Source organism: Canis lupus, chromosome X (assembly GCF_011100685.1).
Source record: "Canis lupus familiaris isolate Mischka breed German Shepherd chromosome X, alternate assembly UU_Cfam_GSD_1.0, whole genome shotgun sequence".
Taxonomy (NCBI): Eukaryota; Metazoa; Chordata; class Mammalia; order Carnivora; family Canidae; genus Canis; species Canis lupus.
The window spans coordinates 82,038,757-82,055,679 of NC_049260.1; the positions used below are offsets into that span (position 1 = coordinate 82,038,757).

Sequence of the window (16,923 nt, forward strand, 5' to 3'; positions counted from 1 at the left end):
AGCTAACCTTACACCTAAAGGAGCTAGAGAAAAAACAGCAAATAGATCCTACACCCAGCATAAGAAGGGAGTTAATAAAGATTCGAGCAGAACTCAAGAACAGAAGAACTGTGGAACAGATCAACAGAACCAGGAGTTGGTTCTTTGAAAGAATTAATAAGATAGATAAACCATTAGCCAGCCTTATTAAAAATAAGAGAGAGAAGACTCAAATTAATAAAATCATGAATGAGAAAGGAGAGATCACTACCAACACCAAGGAAATACAAACGATTTTAAAAACATATTATGAACAGCTATACGCCAATAAATTAGGCAATCTAGAAGAAATGGACGTATTTGGGTGGAATCAGAAAAGACCTGGAATAGCCAGGAGAATTTTAAAAAAGAAAACCATAGCTAGGGGCATCACAATGCCAGATTTCAGGTTATACTACAAAGCTGTGGTCATGAGGCACAAAAACAGACACATAGATCAATGGAACAAAATAGAGACTCCAGAAGTGGACCCTCAACTTTATGGTCAAATAATATTCAACAAAACAGGAAAGACTATTCACTGGAAAAAAAGACAGTCTCTTCAATAAATGGTGCTGGAAAAATTGGATATCCACATGCAGAAGAATGAAACTAGACCACTCTCACCATACACAAAAATAAACTCAAAATGGATGAAAGATCTAAATGTGAGACAAGAATCCATCAAAATCCTAGAGGAGAACACAGGCAACACCCTTTTTGAACTCGGCCACACTAACTTCTTGCAAGATGCATCCACGAATGCAAAAGAAACAAAAGCAAAAATGAACTATTGGGACTTCATGAAGATAAGAAGCTTTTGCACAGCAAAGGATACAGTCAACAAAACTAAAAGACAACCTGCAGGATGGGAGAAGATATTTGCAAATGACATATCAGATAAAGGGCTAGTTTCCAAGATCTATAAAGAACTTATTAAACTCAACACCAAAGAAACAAACAATCCAATCATGAAATGGGCAAAAGACATGAACAGAAATCTCACAGAGGATGACATAGACATGGCCAACATGCACATGAGAAAATGCTCTGCATCACTTGCCATCAGGGAAATACAAATCAAAACCACAATGAGATACCACCTCACACCAGTGAGAATGGGGAAAATTAACGAGGCAGGAAACCACACATGTTGGAGAGGATGCAGAGAAAAGGGAACCCTCTTGCACTGTTGGTGGGAATGTGAACTGGTGCAGCCACTCTGGAAAACTGTGTGGAGGTTCCTCAAAGAGTTAAAAATAGACCTGCCCTACGACCCAGCAATTGCACTGTTGGGGATTTACCCCAAAGATACAGATGCAATGAAACGCCAAGACACCTGCACCCCGATGTTTCTAGCAGCAATGTCCACAATAGCCAAACTGTGGAAGGAGCTTCGGTGTCCATCGAAAGATGAATGGATAAAGAAGATGTGGTTTATGTATACAATGGAATATTACTCAGCCATTAGAAATGACAAATACCCACCATTCTCTTCAACGTGGATGGAACTGGAGGGTATTATGCTGAGTGAAATAAGTCAGTCGGAGAAGAACAAACATTATATGTTCTCATTCATTTGGAGAATATAAATAATAGTGAAAGGGAATAGAAGGGAAGGGAGAAGAAATGGGTAGGAAATTTCAGAAAGGGAGACAACATAAAGACTCCTAACTCTGGGAAAGGAAGAGGGGTGATGGAAGGGACGGAGGGCGGGGGGTGGGGGTGAATGGGTAGCGGGCACTGAGGGGGGCACTTGACGGGATGAACACTGGGTCTTATTCTGTATGTTGGCAAATTGAACACCAATAAAAAATAAATTTATTATTAAAAAAATAACCAAAATCCATAAAGAACTCATCCAACTCCATAGCAGAAAACCAAATAACCCAATTACAAAAGAGATAAAGGACCTGAATAGACATTTTTCCAATGAAAATACACAAATACACAAAAGGGCAGCCTCTACATGAAAAGACACACCATTTTACTAGTCACTAGGGAAATATAAATTAAAACCACAATGAGGGGGGCACCTGAGTGGCTCAGTCAGTTAAACATCTGCCTTTGGCTCAGGTCATGATCCCAGGGTCCTGGGATTGAGCCCAGCATCTATCTTCCTGCTCAGCTTCTCCTTCTTCTCCTCCCCACTCATGTTCTTTCTTGCTATCTCTGTCTCTCTTTCTCAAATAAATAAATAAAATATTTAAAAACCCACAATAAGATATTACCTCATGACTATTAGAATAACCATCATCAAAAAGATGAGGTGACAAATGTTGGCATGGATGTGGAGAAATGGCAACCCTCTGTGCACTCTTGGGGGGATTATAAATTGGTGCTGCCACTATGGAAAACAGTATGGAGGATCCTCAAACATTTAAAAGTATAACTACCATTGTGATTCAGATATATTCTGGAAATACATGCAAAAGGAATGAAAACCCTACCTCAAAAATAGATCTACACCCCCTCCCCCATGTTCATAACAGCATTATTTACAGTAGCCAAGACATGGAAACAACCTAAGAGCCCATCAGTGGATGAATGGATAAAGAAGTTGTGGTATATAATACAATAGAATATTATTCAGCCATTAAAAAACCCCGAGGAAATCCTAACATTCGTTAAAACACAGATGGACCTTGAATGCATTACAGGAAGTGAATTAGGCAGAGGAAAATACACACTATCTGATCTCCCTTCTATATGGAATCTAAAAAAGTCCTAAACACATAGAAAAAGAGATAAGAAATGTGGTTACCAGAGGCAGGGTCTGGGGGCAAGGGAAATTAGAGAAAGGTGGTCAAAAGGTCCAAACTTCCAGTTATAAGGTAAGTAAGTACTAGGGATGTGATGTGATGTACAACATAATGACTAGAGCTAATACTGCTGTCTGATGTATAAAAAAATAAAGAGTCCTATGAGCTTTCATCACAAGAAGAAAGGTTTTCTTTTTCCTTTTTTTCTTTTCTTGTTACTCTATCTAAATGAGAAGATGGATCTTAGCTGAACCTATTGGGGTAATTACATATATTTCACAATATATGTAAATCAAAACATCATGTTGGTGTGCCATAACTGTCTATAGTGATGTATGTCAATTATTTCCCAATCAAACTAGAACAAATTAAACTAGAATATAGAGTAGGGTGTGAAAGAAGATGCCACTTGAGCAAAGGCTTGAATATATATTAGTTATAACTTCAGAAAACTATATAAATGTTGGTTCACCAGACCTGCCTAAAACATTCTGGGACTTCTAGTGTTTTCTTTCTTTTAAATTTTGAAATAAATTTAATTTGACATAGAAGTTGCTAAATAACACAGAGTTCCCACATATGATTCACCTACTCTTCCCCAATGTTAACATCTAACATTACCACATAACTACCACAACCAGGAAACTGTCACTGGTACAATATTCTGTTAAGCAAACTACAGACCTTAGTCAAATTTCACCATTTTTCACATGCCCTCAACCTTTTGGTAATTCCATGAATTTTATCACATATATAGATTTGTGTAATTGCCATCATAATTAGAACAATATAGCTTCATCACCCCAAAGAACCTCGTTTTTGCTACCTGTATAGTCACATATGCCCCCTGGCAACCACTGATCTGTTCTTCAGAAATAATAATTGTATAATTTCTGGAATGTTATGTACATGGAAATATATAGTATGTAGCATATTATAATTTGCTTATGTCGCTCATCATCATTCCCCTGAGATCCATTCATGTTGTGGTGTGTATCAATAGTTTTTTTAATTTTTAATTTTTTTACATTTTATTTATTTATTCATGAGAGGCACACAGAGAAAGGCAGAGACATAGGCAGAGAGAGAAGCAGGCTCCCTCTGGGGAACCTGATGTGAGAATTGATCCCAGGACCCTGGGATCACGCTCTGAGCCAAAGGCAGATGCTCACCAGTAAGCCACCCACATGCGTCCTAGTTTTTAAAATTTTTTTATTCCTGATGTTCCACAATTTGTTTATCCATGCCTCCACTGAAGAGCATTTCAGCTTTTTCCAGTTTTGGGCTAAAACATATAAAAGTGTTATATACATTCATGTACTTTTTTTGTGTATACATAAATTCATATTTCTATGGTGAAATCTAGAGTATTATATTTTTAGAGGGGTTTATAAGCAAGTGCTGTGCTTTACAAAATGAGCAGTAGAGTGGAAAGAACACAAAAGAAACGACTTCAGCCTTGCTCTGTCATTGATCAGTGGTATAATGTTCGGTAAGCCGATCTCCATAGGACTGAAATTCTATCTGTAAAGTGAGAGGTTAGGAACCTATGATTTCTTTAGTCTTTTCTTTTCTTTTCTTTATCTTTTTTTTTTTTTTTTTGAGAGAGAGAGAGCACGCGAGTAGAGGGGCAAAGGGAGGAGAGAATCTTAAGCAATCTCCACACCCAACACAGAGCCCAGTGTGGCACTCAATCTCACAATCCTGAGATGGTGACCTGAGCTGAAATCAAGAGTCAGGCACTTAACCAACTGAGCCACCAAGGTGCCCTTTTTTTAAAAAGATTTTAATTATTTATTCATGAGAGACGCACAGAGAGAGGCAGAGATATAGGCAGAGGGAGAAGCAGGCTCCCTGTGGGGAGCCTGATGCAGGACTCGACCCCAGGACCTTGGGATCACAACCTGAGCCAAAGGCAGATGCTTAACCACTGAGCCACCCAGGTGACCTCAGGTGCCCCTATTTAGTCTTTTCTACATCTAACAGTTCTGTGGTTCTTTTTTTTTTTAAGATTTTATTTATTTATTCATGAGAGAAACACACACACATAGAGGCAGAGACACAGGCAGAGGGAGAAGCAGGCTCCATGCAGGGAGCCCGACATGGGACTCGATCCCGGGTCTCCAGGATCACATCCTGGGATGAAGGTGGTGCTAAACCGCTGAGCCACCCAGGCTGCCCAGTTCTGTGGTTCTGAAGAGATAGAAAGGAGGTTTCTACCATTTCATTTGGGATTTGTAACTATACACATAGAATACCAGCTACAAGCCTAGATTATATCTCTCCCACTTTTTTTGTGCATGTTCTAGCTATCTTTCATGGAAAGAGAATATGTGGATGAAAGTAACTAATCTTAATGTTACAAAGGAGGTCTGATCCCTGAAAAGAAAGGACTCTAAAACTAACACAGAATTGCCACATGGCACAGGGTCACTCTTTAGTCTTATAAGTGGAGCACACTGTCCTCTCCCTCTTTTGCCAATATTTTTATCAGTTAAACTCAGGGTAAAATAAACAGAATATGTGTGTGTCCATGTATGTGTATGTGCATTTTGTGTATTTTCTAAATGTTACATTATATGCATTTATACTGTATATTTTTTCAAAAGTCAGGAGGTAATTACACAAAATGTTTGCAACGGTTAAGTCTGAGGGGTTTGATTATCTTGAGAGACAATTCTGAGGGGAAAAGAAGCATGTGTATGAGCAGTCTCTCTGCTTCTCTCTCTATCTCTTTCTCTCTCTCTCTCTCTCCTACACACACACACACACACACACACACACACACACACACACACACACACAGGTAAAAATCATGGACAAGAGCCAGACTACCTGGCTACAAATCCTGGTTCTGCCAGGTACTAGTTATTTGATCTTGGGCAAGTGACCTAACCTCTATGTCTCTCAGATTTTTCTGTAGAATGGCAATGATATTCATAGTGCCAACTTTAGAGGGTTAATAAGATATGCAAATTAATTAAAATATATGAAGCAATTTGAACAGTGCCTATTGCAGGAAGCACGTCTGTCAACCGAATGTCTGTGTCTGTCACTTCTGGAGATGGCCTGGCTGCCACCTCCCCATCCACCTGGCTTCAAACTGCAACAGTCCCATCCTCCACCGCCTCTACCACTAGAACTCCTCACCCACTCCTCTGCCAAAAAAATTAACTTAGGTTCTGAGGTAGTAGATTGCTTAACTCTGCCTCCTTAATTTTTTTTCCTCCTAAACTGTAGTTATTCTAGTCCAAGGGACTAAAAACCCTATTAATAATTTTGCATACCCGCAAGACCTTTAAAAGTGACTGCTTCTACCCTCAAGTCTAAAGAAACAGATAAAATCCATTTGAAAAACAGCCCTACTTCATTTAGTTTTTTTTAATGTTAAGCTGGCAGAACTGTCTTTGAAATGTTACATTATTTTGCATTAGAAAACAAAATAAAAAGAAAGATGGTCTTATTTTCCTCTTTGTTTTATACATTTGAACGTTCCTCATACAAAGGGCCGAGATGGTGGTGATGGTGGTGATGGTGGTGCGTGCGTGTGTGTGTGTGTGTCTGATATCCCCCTAGTGTGATCTGAATTAATACCTTAGCTTAGATGCCGCCATAGTAGGTACTACATCTGCTTTCATAAACGTTGTGGTTTCTTTTTTCCCCCTAGGATTGTTGAGATAATAATCGCCATATAACATGGTGTAAGTTTAAAGTACATAATGTGGTGATTTGATATACACATGTATTACAGAATGGTTACCACGGTAAGGTTAATTAACATGTTCACCAACCTCACATAGTTATCTCCTTTTGTCAGTGTGGTGAGAACATGTAGGATCTACTATTCTCTTAGCAGTTTTCAAGTGTACAATACAGCCTTATGAACTGTAATCAAGGAATCTAATAAATCAAGGAATCTAATAAAACTGAGCTTGTAGAAACAGGGAGAACATCACATTCTCTTGAACACATCGTTTTCAGAGAGTAGTGAATTCTTTGCAACACCAGGTGACAAGGCTGTCCGTAACAACCCATTGAAAATCCACCCGAGGTCCAGTTTACCTCCCACTTTTGCTTCTCATCTCCTTCACTCAGAAAGAGACTTTGCAGGCTGATACAGCCCACCTGAGCCTGTTTTCTTGGGTGTTTGGAGAGTCTTAGAAGGCAGGGCTGGTGGTCACCTTCTCCATCAGGAGCAATGATGGGGAGTTGAGAAGTTTGTTACGCCCTCCCAATTCTTTGAGTACCCTGCCGGCTTTTCCTATTCCCCTAGCTCTTGGACAAGAGTGTTAACCAATGATGGTTAAGGCATTACTGTAGTTTGAAGATCCTGACATCTTTCTTACCCAGGTACAACCAAAGCCTCAAAATGATACTGTGGCTCTCTATCCTCCAGAATGGACCTGCAATCTCCGTTTCTAGCCGTATTTCCCTCCCTTGCACCTGTCAGGCTGATCTGCTTTATCCAAACATCCTCTAACTCTCCTGGCTCTGCTTTTGTTCATGCTCTTCACAGCATTCTCAGAATTCTCTCTCTTTAGGGGCACCTGCGTGGCTCAGTGGTTGAGCATTCCCCTTTGGCTTGGGTTGTGATCCTGGGATCCTGGGGTTGAGTCCCTCATCAGGCTCCTCGTGGAGAGTCTGCTTCTCCCTCTGCCTATGTCTCTGCCTCTCTCTGTGTCTCTCATGAATGAATAGATAAAATCTTAAAAAAAAGAATTCTTTCTCTTTAAACCTCATTTCTGCGTGCCCAAGTCCAGCTCATCCTTGAAGACCAGCGCAGCTACACAAAACCTTCCCTAACCAACCCCCCATTGCCCTTTGCCACAGGAAAAATTAGTTTTCTCTATGCCCACACAGAGCTTTGTGTCCTGTTTATATTGCTAGTTTTGCTCTTCCTTTGATTGTAATTAGCAGAATTCACCCTCCTCTCCTCCACTAAGACTTGAAGTGCCTCGAAGGCAGAAGCTGAGTCTTTTTCCTCATTCTGTCCCACACAGGAACCTACATGGTGCCTGGTATGTAGTGTAGGCCCTTGACTGAAGCTGCTAAAAACTTCCCCAAACGATCTTCGATGTTGGCATTTCACAATCCACCAGGGGTCGGAGGTAGTGGTGGTCGTGGAAGATCTCTTTGGATAGAAGATCTCGGAATGAACTAGAGCTGGCATTGACTGTAGAGATGAAGACACCAGCGAGGTGTCCTGTTTCTTAACCACATAAAGGAATTTTACTTGATTCTGGCTGTAGAGTTCATCCACTATGTCTTCATCCATGTTGGTCCCACCTGAACAGGAATCCTCAGTGCTCTGAAGGGCTGATGGATGTGGCTGAGCTGGGGAGAGGGGAGGAGTGAGGGAGTTTCTCATGGGGATAAGTTGGAGGGAAGGCTGGTGCACTTTGAACCCAAGAATAAAAGACCTATGGAGGGAGACCTATGGGAGATCTCCCAAGAAACTATCAAATCAGCTCCCTAAAAGAAGCTTCCAGTAAAAAGGGCTAGCCCATTTACACTTCAATACAGAATGGAAACAATTATCAAAATAACCTTTGGTGGCCTCTTCAGCCTTTGCAATACGTGGCTTTTGTGAACTCCCATGTATCTATTTCTGTGTAGTAACCAACAGTAAAATCCTTCTAATGGGATGTGTGTGTCTGTGTCAGAGAAGGATGGGAATTAAACCAGGTCCAACTATGGGTTTAATCTTTGGCCTGGGAGGTAGGAAGGAACTTTGGGAAACAGTAGGCTAGGCAGTTGGATAAAGATGTGCCAGTCAAATTCTCACTGCCTTTGAGAAGGAAGAAAAGAGCACAAGGTAGAGAAAATGACCTGGAGACCCGACAGGGAGACCTGTACTCTCTAGTGCTTAGGCCTTGGAAGAATCGTGCTGGGACTCAATCTCAGACACCAGAAACTACACCCCCACCCCACAAAAATTGGCCTTTTTAGGGGGTGGAGAGATTTATACAAGTAGGTTGCCAAGATTACCCTAATGGTATTTTCGGGGAGGACAGATTTTTCCACAGATATAAAGCCTTCTAGTCAAACCCATTAACCCAAACTAAAGAGCCAAAGGCTGAATAAAGATCTGGAATCTTCCACCAACCACCCACCCAACCACAAATGCTCAGTTGTTTTCAACTAAGGGTTAATAAGCAAGTGAAATATGTCAGTGCAATTTCAAGGAAAACTGCAGAAAAGGAAAATACCAGGGCTTTCAAGTACCTTCTAAAGCAATTTGAGATGTTTTATTCACATCATGAAGACAGTTTTACCCTGGAGTATTTCCTACTTAGACAACACTCAAGGAACCTGCTCTTTTGGGCTGCTTCTTGACATGGAAAAATTTTAATGTCACTGCTTTACCTTTAATTTGGGATTTTGCCTCTTCAGCCAAATTTCTGCTCTACTACTTGTGCTTGGCTGTTTGATTTTGCCCACAGCAACTGTCCAAAGCCCTCCCTAGCTCCCTCACTTCAACCTACATCCTCTCTAAAAAATGCATTTACCATAGTCCATTTTCCAATGTTTGTCATTCTTACTATGATTTTTCATTTTACTAAATCAATCAGGAAATGTTTGTTGTGTGTAAGGCACTGTGCTGGTTACAGCAGGAGATACAAAGGGGTATAAAAACTTTCTTTAAGGAGCTTGCTGTCTGATTGAAGATTTCCAAGCAAGGGAGTGCTTCTCGTTTTTTACCTTTCCTTTCGATTCCTGTTACCTTCTTTGGCTAGGCCCTGTTTATATCACAGTAATTTTTAAATCATGCACGCCTCCCTACTCCACTGCACCAGCTTACCATTACCACCAATCAAATCAATCCCAGGTCATCTCTTTAAAAAAAAAAAGTTAACTTAATGGTTGCCAGAGGAGAGGACCAAGGGGTGGGCAAAAGGGGAAGGGAAGTGGGAGATAAAGGCTTCCAGTTATGGAATGGATAAGTCACAAGGAAATAAAGGGTAGAGGAAAGGGAATATATTCAGTGGTATTGTAATAGCATTGTGTGGTGACAGATGGGAGCTACACTTGTAGTGAGCACAGTGTAGAGTCATCACTGTGTTGTACACCTGAAACTAATGTAACATTGAGTATCAGCTACACTTCAATTAAATATATATATATATATTTTTTTAAAGATTTTAATTATTTATTTATTCATGAGAGACACACAGAGAGAGACAGAGACATAGACAGAGGGACAAGCAGGCTCCCTGCAGGGAGCCTGATGGGGGACTCCATCACAAGACCCCAGGATCACAACCTGAGCCAAAGACAGATGCTCAACCAGTGAGCCCCCCCAAACATCCTAAAATATATGTATATATTTTAAAAATTCATTCTTTCACCATCCTACTTTCCAAACAATATTTTTCAAAGATACCATAATGCCTAATGAATAAAGTGCAATTTCGTTAGCTTGCCTCAAAATTTTCCTCCTTTTTACCTTTAAAATCTAAGTCCTGTCCATCATTGAGGGTCAAGTCCCATTTCCTTCAGGCATCTTTTCTCCACTTCCCCACCAAAAGCGATCTTTCCCTTCGATTTCTGTAGATTATGTTTTACATCACTTATTGGTATGCTGCCTTGACTTGTTTGTTTTATATGCATGTGGCTTTTCCCCATTCAGATTGCAAATTTATTGAGAGCAGGGCCTGAGCATAATGCATTACACACACACACAAGATGCTTAATACGTTTGATGTTGAAGATGGTGATGATTTTTCCTGATTTCAGGGTATGTATAGGATGGGTTATGAGGGTGGGTGGCAAAGGAAAGATTCTGGAGGTAAGGGGATGAATTAATAAGACTTTTATGGTAATAGTCCAGAAGGATGATAAGGGTTTCAACTTACTGATTCCTTGGCTCAGAGCCTCCTTGTATTGCCAGAAGAATTTTAGTGAGTTTGAAAAGGAGGGGCAGGACTTTGGGACTGCTGTGAATTTATGTGGGGGATGAGAGAGAGGTAGAAATCAGAAGTAACTGAACCTGAGTAACTTAAGTACTAATAGTAGCATTAGAAAAAAAAAGAAATAAAAGAAATCAGGTGGAAGCCAGATTTAGAGGGGAGAGATGAGTCTGTTTTTAGATATAATGAATTTAGAGTAACTTGAGTAACCAAGTGGACGTATCTAGCAAGCAGCAAGATACTCCCTACCCCCATTTGATTCAATGCAACAAATATTTACTGAACATCTACTGTGTACCAGTCAGTATGTTGGAGAGACAGTTAAAGACACCAGTCCTGGCTTCCAGAACTCATGTTTGAGTGGGGGAAGACAGACTAATAAATTCCTATGGTATAAGGTAGTAAATAGTAAAATTGAATTTTATATACATATATATCGCTGTGGGGATATAAATAGGTGATGAATTGCATCCAAGCAGGTGAGAAAAAGTTACAAAAGTGATGAGTTTTGAGCAAGGCCTGGAAAGATAATGTAGAAGTTTGTCCAACAAACAAATAGGAAAATGACTTTTCAAGTGAAAGAAGTCTCGAGCGAGGGCACAGGACATGGAAGTGTAGGACATTCTAATGATCAGAAATGACTAAAGACAATGGGATGACAGAATAAAGGTGGATAGAGCAAAAGAGATGCTGGTTGTCAGAAACAGGACAGGAATTTTGTTACACTAGCCTGGGGAGGCAGCCTAGTGTGATGGTTAAAGATGTGGACTCTAGCATCAGGCTTCCTGAGTCCAAACCCCAACTCTGCCACTTACTAGGTGTGTAACCCTGAGTGAGTTACTTACTCTCTGTGCGCTTACTTTTCCCATCTGTAAAATGAGGCTGATGATACCTGCCTCATAGGATTGCTCTGATGATTGAGAGAGCTAGTATATATAAACTGCTGAGGGCAGTGCCTAGCATATAGTGAACATTATGTAAGGGTTAGTCCAAAGGCTAAATGACAAGAAACAGGGCACTCCACCATGATGTATTACACTCTCAGCAGCTTCCAGAGGAAATTAGAAATAGGAACTAGGTCTCCAAATACACTAAACACACATCCAGAGAGCACTGGATGAATCTCTTATTCTCACACGACTGGGAGTTTCTCGAGAGGGTGAGGTTATCTGCTTTGGACAAGTAGATCCAATTTAGGGAAAGGGGGAAGAGTCTGAGAAAAAAATTCGAATGGCCAAGGTGGGACTGTTTGTTCACAATAAATGTAAGCTCTCATTAGGCATTCCCTCCGGAAAGTGGAAATAAATTAGAGTTGAAATACTGCATGGGTATTTTATTTCAGTTAAGTAAGAAACTGAAAATTGGCCAGCGAGGACCTCAAAGGATGAGAGAACAGGCAGCAGGGTTCAGTGACAGGTATTTTGCTGGGTTTGGAGTATGTAAAGGAGTCTTCCAAAGAGGGCTGGCAATTGGAAATGCAGCCCTACCCTGCTAATATATCTAGCCCCTAAGGTTTTGATGCTCTCAAGTAACCCATTGTCCGTTCCTCAGCTTTCTAGAGCCCTGCTTGAGTGCTCCTTGAATAGACTCTTGGAATGGTTGTACTTCCCTGTGTGACTGCTCTGTGTGCTGCTCAAATGGAACTGAACCTCGTCTGCCCACCCAGCCAGCCCAGTGGTTTCACTTGGCAGAACTCGGCTTGAATTCTGGCTTTACCACTTAATAGCTGTGTGATCTTGAGCAAGTCACTAAAATTTCTGAGCTTCAGTCTCTCCATCTGTGAAATGGAAATAAAAATGGCTCCGCTATTATAAAGCACATGTGGTAATTACATGAAAGAATTTATCTATAAAGTGCTTGGAATCTTAAGTGCTTAAGAGATATAAGTTCGTTTGTCTTCCTTTGCCTTTACGCTTAGGCCACCCAAAGATCCCTGCTCTCATTTTAGCCCCTGTCGGAGGGGGGCTTCCTACCATCTAATACCAAGAGTAGTAGAGCTGGGAAGAAGGAGAAATCAGTATATGGAAAGACAATGAAAATGGTGGCTTTTTTTTCACCCCTTTTTTTTTCAACTTTGCAGTGGAGATATTTTGATGTAGCCACTATTCCAAAATAGGAATAGGTATTCAGCTGCTGGACAGCTGAAGGTGAGAAATATCTACAGAGACATAATGACAACTCTATTAAAATATATCTACACATGCAGATATTTACTGTGAAGTTATAGCTGTGCATTCATATGTTTTAGAATTAGAAGGGAACAAGGAAAATCAAAAACATTTTTTAGGATGGTAGAAATAGATTGTTGTAATGTTATCTTAATATTGCTGTGTCTGTGGAGAGAGATCCTCTTTTCCTGACATACTTAAATCTCCTTATCCTCTTTTCAAAAGAACAGCAGGAGTAAAGGGTACTGGAGTAAAAGGAATTGTACAGTGGGAATAACATGCCCCCATCTCATCTGTCCTTCTGCCCAGCCTTCCGTTAACCATCATGATCTACCAGAGGCTGGAGGGCTTCCTAACTATGGTGCTTCAGTGCCCTTGCATCATTAATATCATCATCTCTACCCTTCTTCTAGGAGTGGATCTTATGAGGGAGGTATGGAAGAAGTTGTGCATGCTTAGCTGTCAATCCGAACCTTTGAGAGCCAGCAGAGGACAAAGGCAGCAATCACTATGTAATATTCTGGACTTTCTTGGCAGGTGAATACTGCTATGCATGAGGCAAAACTTATGGAAGAATGTGACGAGTTGGTAGAGATCATCCAGCAGAGGAAGCAAATGATCGCTGTCAAAATCAAAGAGACAAAGGTAAAGCACAGAGCTTCAGTAAGGTCAAGGCAGAGTTGAGTTTACAGATGTCAAGGTTCATTTGTAACCTTGTTCAATCATCATCCCGATGAATCCAGTTTGAACTTGGATCATGAAAGTAAGAAGAAATGAGGTTGGAGGGAGGGAGGCAAAGAAAAGAAGCCACGTTTGGCCTAGTGCTATAAACCCAGTAAAAATCAAGGCAGTTCTGAGGTATTGGAAATGTTCTATATTTTGACCTGGTTGGTGGTTACATGGGTGTATGTATATGCAAAAAAGAAAAAAAAGTCATTGTATGTTTCAGAGGTGGGTGCTTTACTGTATATATATTATAAGTCAGTCCAAATAGAAGAAAGAAATAAGTAATGGTAGAAATATGGGTCAGAATTATGGAAGGATCATGCATACTATTATGAGGACTTTGGGCTTAATCAAAAAGGCATTGGGAAAACATTCTAGTTTCTTAGGAAGGGAGAAGATGGATTGATATAGCAGAGGTATGCAGGGGAGATCAGAAGAGGATGATACTGAAGTCAGGGAAGCCATCTAACATCTAAGAGGCTTGTGGAATTATTCTTTTTCTAAAATATTTTATTTATTCATTCATGAGAGACACAGGGAGAGGGACAGAGACACAGGCAGAGGGAGAAGCAGGCTCCCTATGGGGAGCCCAATGCAAGAATCAATCCCAGGACCCCTGGATCACAACCTAAGCCAAAGGCAGATGCTCAACTGCTGAGCCACCCAGGTGCCCCTGGAATTATTCTTGATATGAGTTGAGGAAGACCTAAACCAGGGAAGTGCCAGCACAAATGGAAGGGAAGGACATAACAGGCATTCCTAGAAAGGAAATGCTGGGAATCATCAACTGAGTAGCTATAAAAGATGAAGGGGAAAGTGAAGACTTACAGGGTTTTAGCCTGGGAACTGGAGAAGCATGGTCAACGTCAGGTGTGAGCCTTCATGTGTCTGTATGGATTTTGGCTTATTGGTCTGCCCATCATTGTAGTGATTATAAGCTCATGCTGTGTATACAGTGTGAGAATTTATGAGTCTGGAGTGATGATCAGTACTTTGTGTCATGCTGGGTGGTTCCAGCTAACACAAGAATCGAAATTTCCAAGAACACAGATTCTGTGAACACAAGTATGCATAAAGATACGTAGAGAAACATGTACATAGAAATGTAGATACTCATAAAGAACAAGGAGGTAGGAATGCCTGGGTGGCTCAGCAGTTGAGACTCTGCCTTTGGCTCAGGGTGTGATCAAGTCCCACATCAAGCTCCCTGCGAGGAGTTTCTTTCTCCCTCTATGTCTCTGTCTCTCTCTGTGTGTCTCTCATGAATAAATAAATAAAATATTAAAAAAAGAACAAGGAGGTGCTTCTTGTGAAATGTGTATGTGAAAATATATTGACAATAAAATGTATCTATGGTGATCCCTGGGTGGCAGGGTTTCCTTTTATACTTTTTATTTTCTCAGTACTCTACCTTGAGCATGCACTGTTTTAATAATCAAGAAAAATTAATGTTACCAGTAAGAAAAAGAGGAGGTAGATAACCTAGAGTGTATGACTGGCTGTGTTGCAGCATCAGTAAGTGGGCTGTGGGTGGGAGGAGAGCCTGTGAAAACACAGAGCCGGCAGGTTGAGAAGATGAGTGGTTAGTGTAGGGACCATGGGAGATTAATAGGCCTATTTTTAGAATCACTGCAGCAGATCTCCTTCATGTTGTTTTATCGTTTTTAATTAACCCCTACATGTTTTCTTTTTAAAGCCCTGGATATTTAATCTCATTTTTTGTTCATTCCTTTAAGGTTATGAAGCTGAGAAAGTTGGCACAGCAGGTTGCTAATTGTCGACAGTGTCTTGAACGGTCAACAGTCCTCATCAACCAGGCTGAGCATATCCTGAAAGAAAATGACCAGGCACGGTTTCTCCAATCTGCAAAGAATATTGCTGAGAGGTGAGCTCCCTCGGTTCTGTTTTCCATGCCATCTCTTAGGAAAAGGGTGCAGCTGGAAATCACTTAATTCTGTCAGGGCACGTATGTAGCTGCTGCCACCTAAAGATCTTACCAGATAGTTTTACGAAGCCTCAGTGCTACATTGCCCTGTGGATTTCTGGCACCCTTCTCTCTGTGTAGCTTACTGTTTCTCCTAACATACAGCCAACCACATACCCTAGCTGTGCCCTAGCTCTCCACTGCCCGCTCAGTGCTGGAGCTTTCTATATTGGTGTTAGCGTAGGGAGAGAGACTTTTGGCCACAGGGGTAGGTGTGTTCCCTCCCTAAGTATTTGTGTGTTTTTTATTGCTTTCATTTCGTTATGTCTCACACAGATGAATAGAGAGCAGTAAATTCTTAGGCTTTTATTTAATCAGTCACCCCTTTGAAAATGTGATGAATGTCACGAGCCCTCTTCCTGAGAGGAAAATGCGTATTAGATATATACCCATAACGTTCTGCACATGGGGGTGCCTGGGTGGCTCAGTCAGTTAAGCATCTGCCTTTGGCTCAGGTCATGATTCCAGGGTCCTGGGATCGAGCTCCATGTTGGGCTCCCTGCTCAGCAGGGAAGCCTGCTTCTCCCTTTCCCTCTGCCTCTCCCTGCCCCGCCTGTTCTCTCTCTCTAAAAAAAAAAAAATCTTTAAAAAAATTTTGCATATGATTTCAGAGGGCTCATGACTTAGAAGGCCATCTGTATATCATTTGCAAAGAATCTGAAGTCTAAAATGGAACATTGCTCAGTAGAGTCACCAAGGCTTCAAAGGGCTACAGGGACTCATTAGGCAAATGTGACCTCCTTACACCTCTCTCTCATTTACTGAAGGCTTCGGCTCCACGTTCACAGTATTCCTTTCTGTTGCTTTTGCCGTAATTTCTGATGACACTGGCAGCATCCATGTGGCTGACCCCATCTGATACTCTAGCCATCCAGTCTCCTGGCTCCTTGCTATCCCCACTTCCAGTGACCCTCACCTCTGCTCTACTCCATCCACCCACTTCCATGACTCTCATGCTGAATCTCACCATCACTCAGAATTATGCTTAAATAATAAATTAAAGCATCTCATGTTCTAACTACAGTGTCTGTACTTACAGTTGATTGCTTTTCTTCCAATGTATCTATTCTTCAACTTCATCGGGACTCCTAAGATGCAACACCTACCTACCGGCTACCTACTGTTTTTGGCCTATTGAGGATCTCTGATTGCTCATTTCAGCTACTCACTCTTATTGCAATATACCCACTTCCTTCTTCCACTGTGTTTTTATCACACTAACCTGATCAACACTCCCAACCCTGAATCAGCCCAGTTCCTCCCACCTTTTCCATGTCTATATTTGAGTTGCAGAGCCCTGCTGGAGAAAACCACATAACCAAAGAGGTTAGTTCTACTGCACCACACATTTATGG

The 16,923-nt window shown here is 41.0% G+C and overlaps 1 protein-coding gene across 7 annotated transcripts in view; it reads left to right on the plus strand.

Annotated features, from left to right (window-relative positions):
- MID2 (midline 2) overlaps window positions 1-16,923 on the plus strand; it is a 202,761-nt gene that overhangs the window by 160,319 nt on the left and 25,519 nt on the right. For all 7 annotated transcript variants that reach the window (XM_038588019.1, XM_038588017.1, XM_038588020.1 and 4 more), the window contains exons 4-5: window positions 13,396-13,503; window positions 15,321-15,469. In XM_038588019.1, the coding sequence (XP_038443947.1) occupies window positions 13,396-13,503; window positions 15,321-15,469 (257 nt within the window). The remainder of the gene's footprint in view (window positions 1-13,395; window positions 13,504-15,320; window positions 15,470-16,923) is intronic.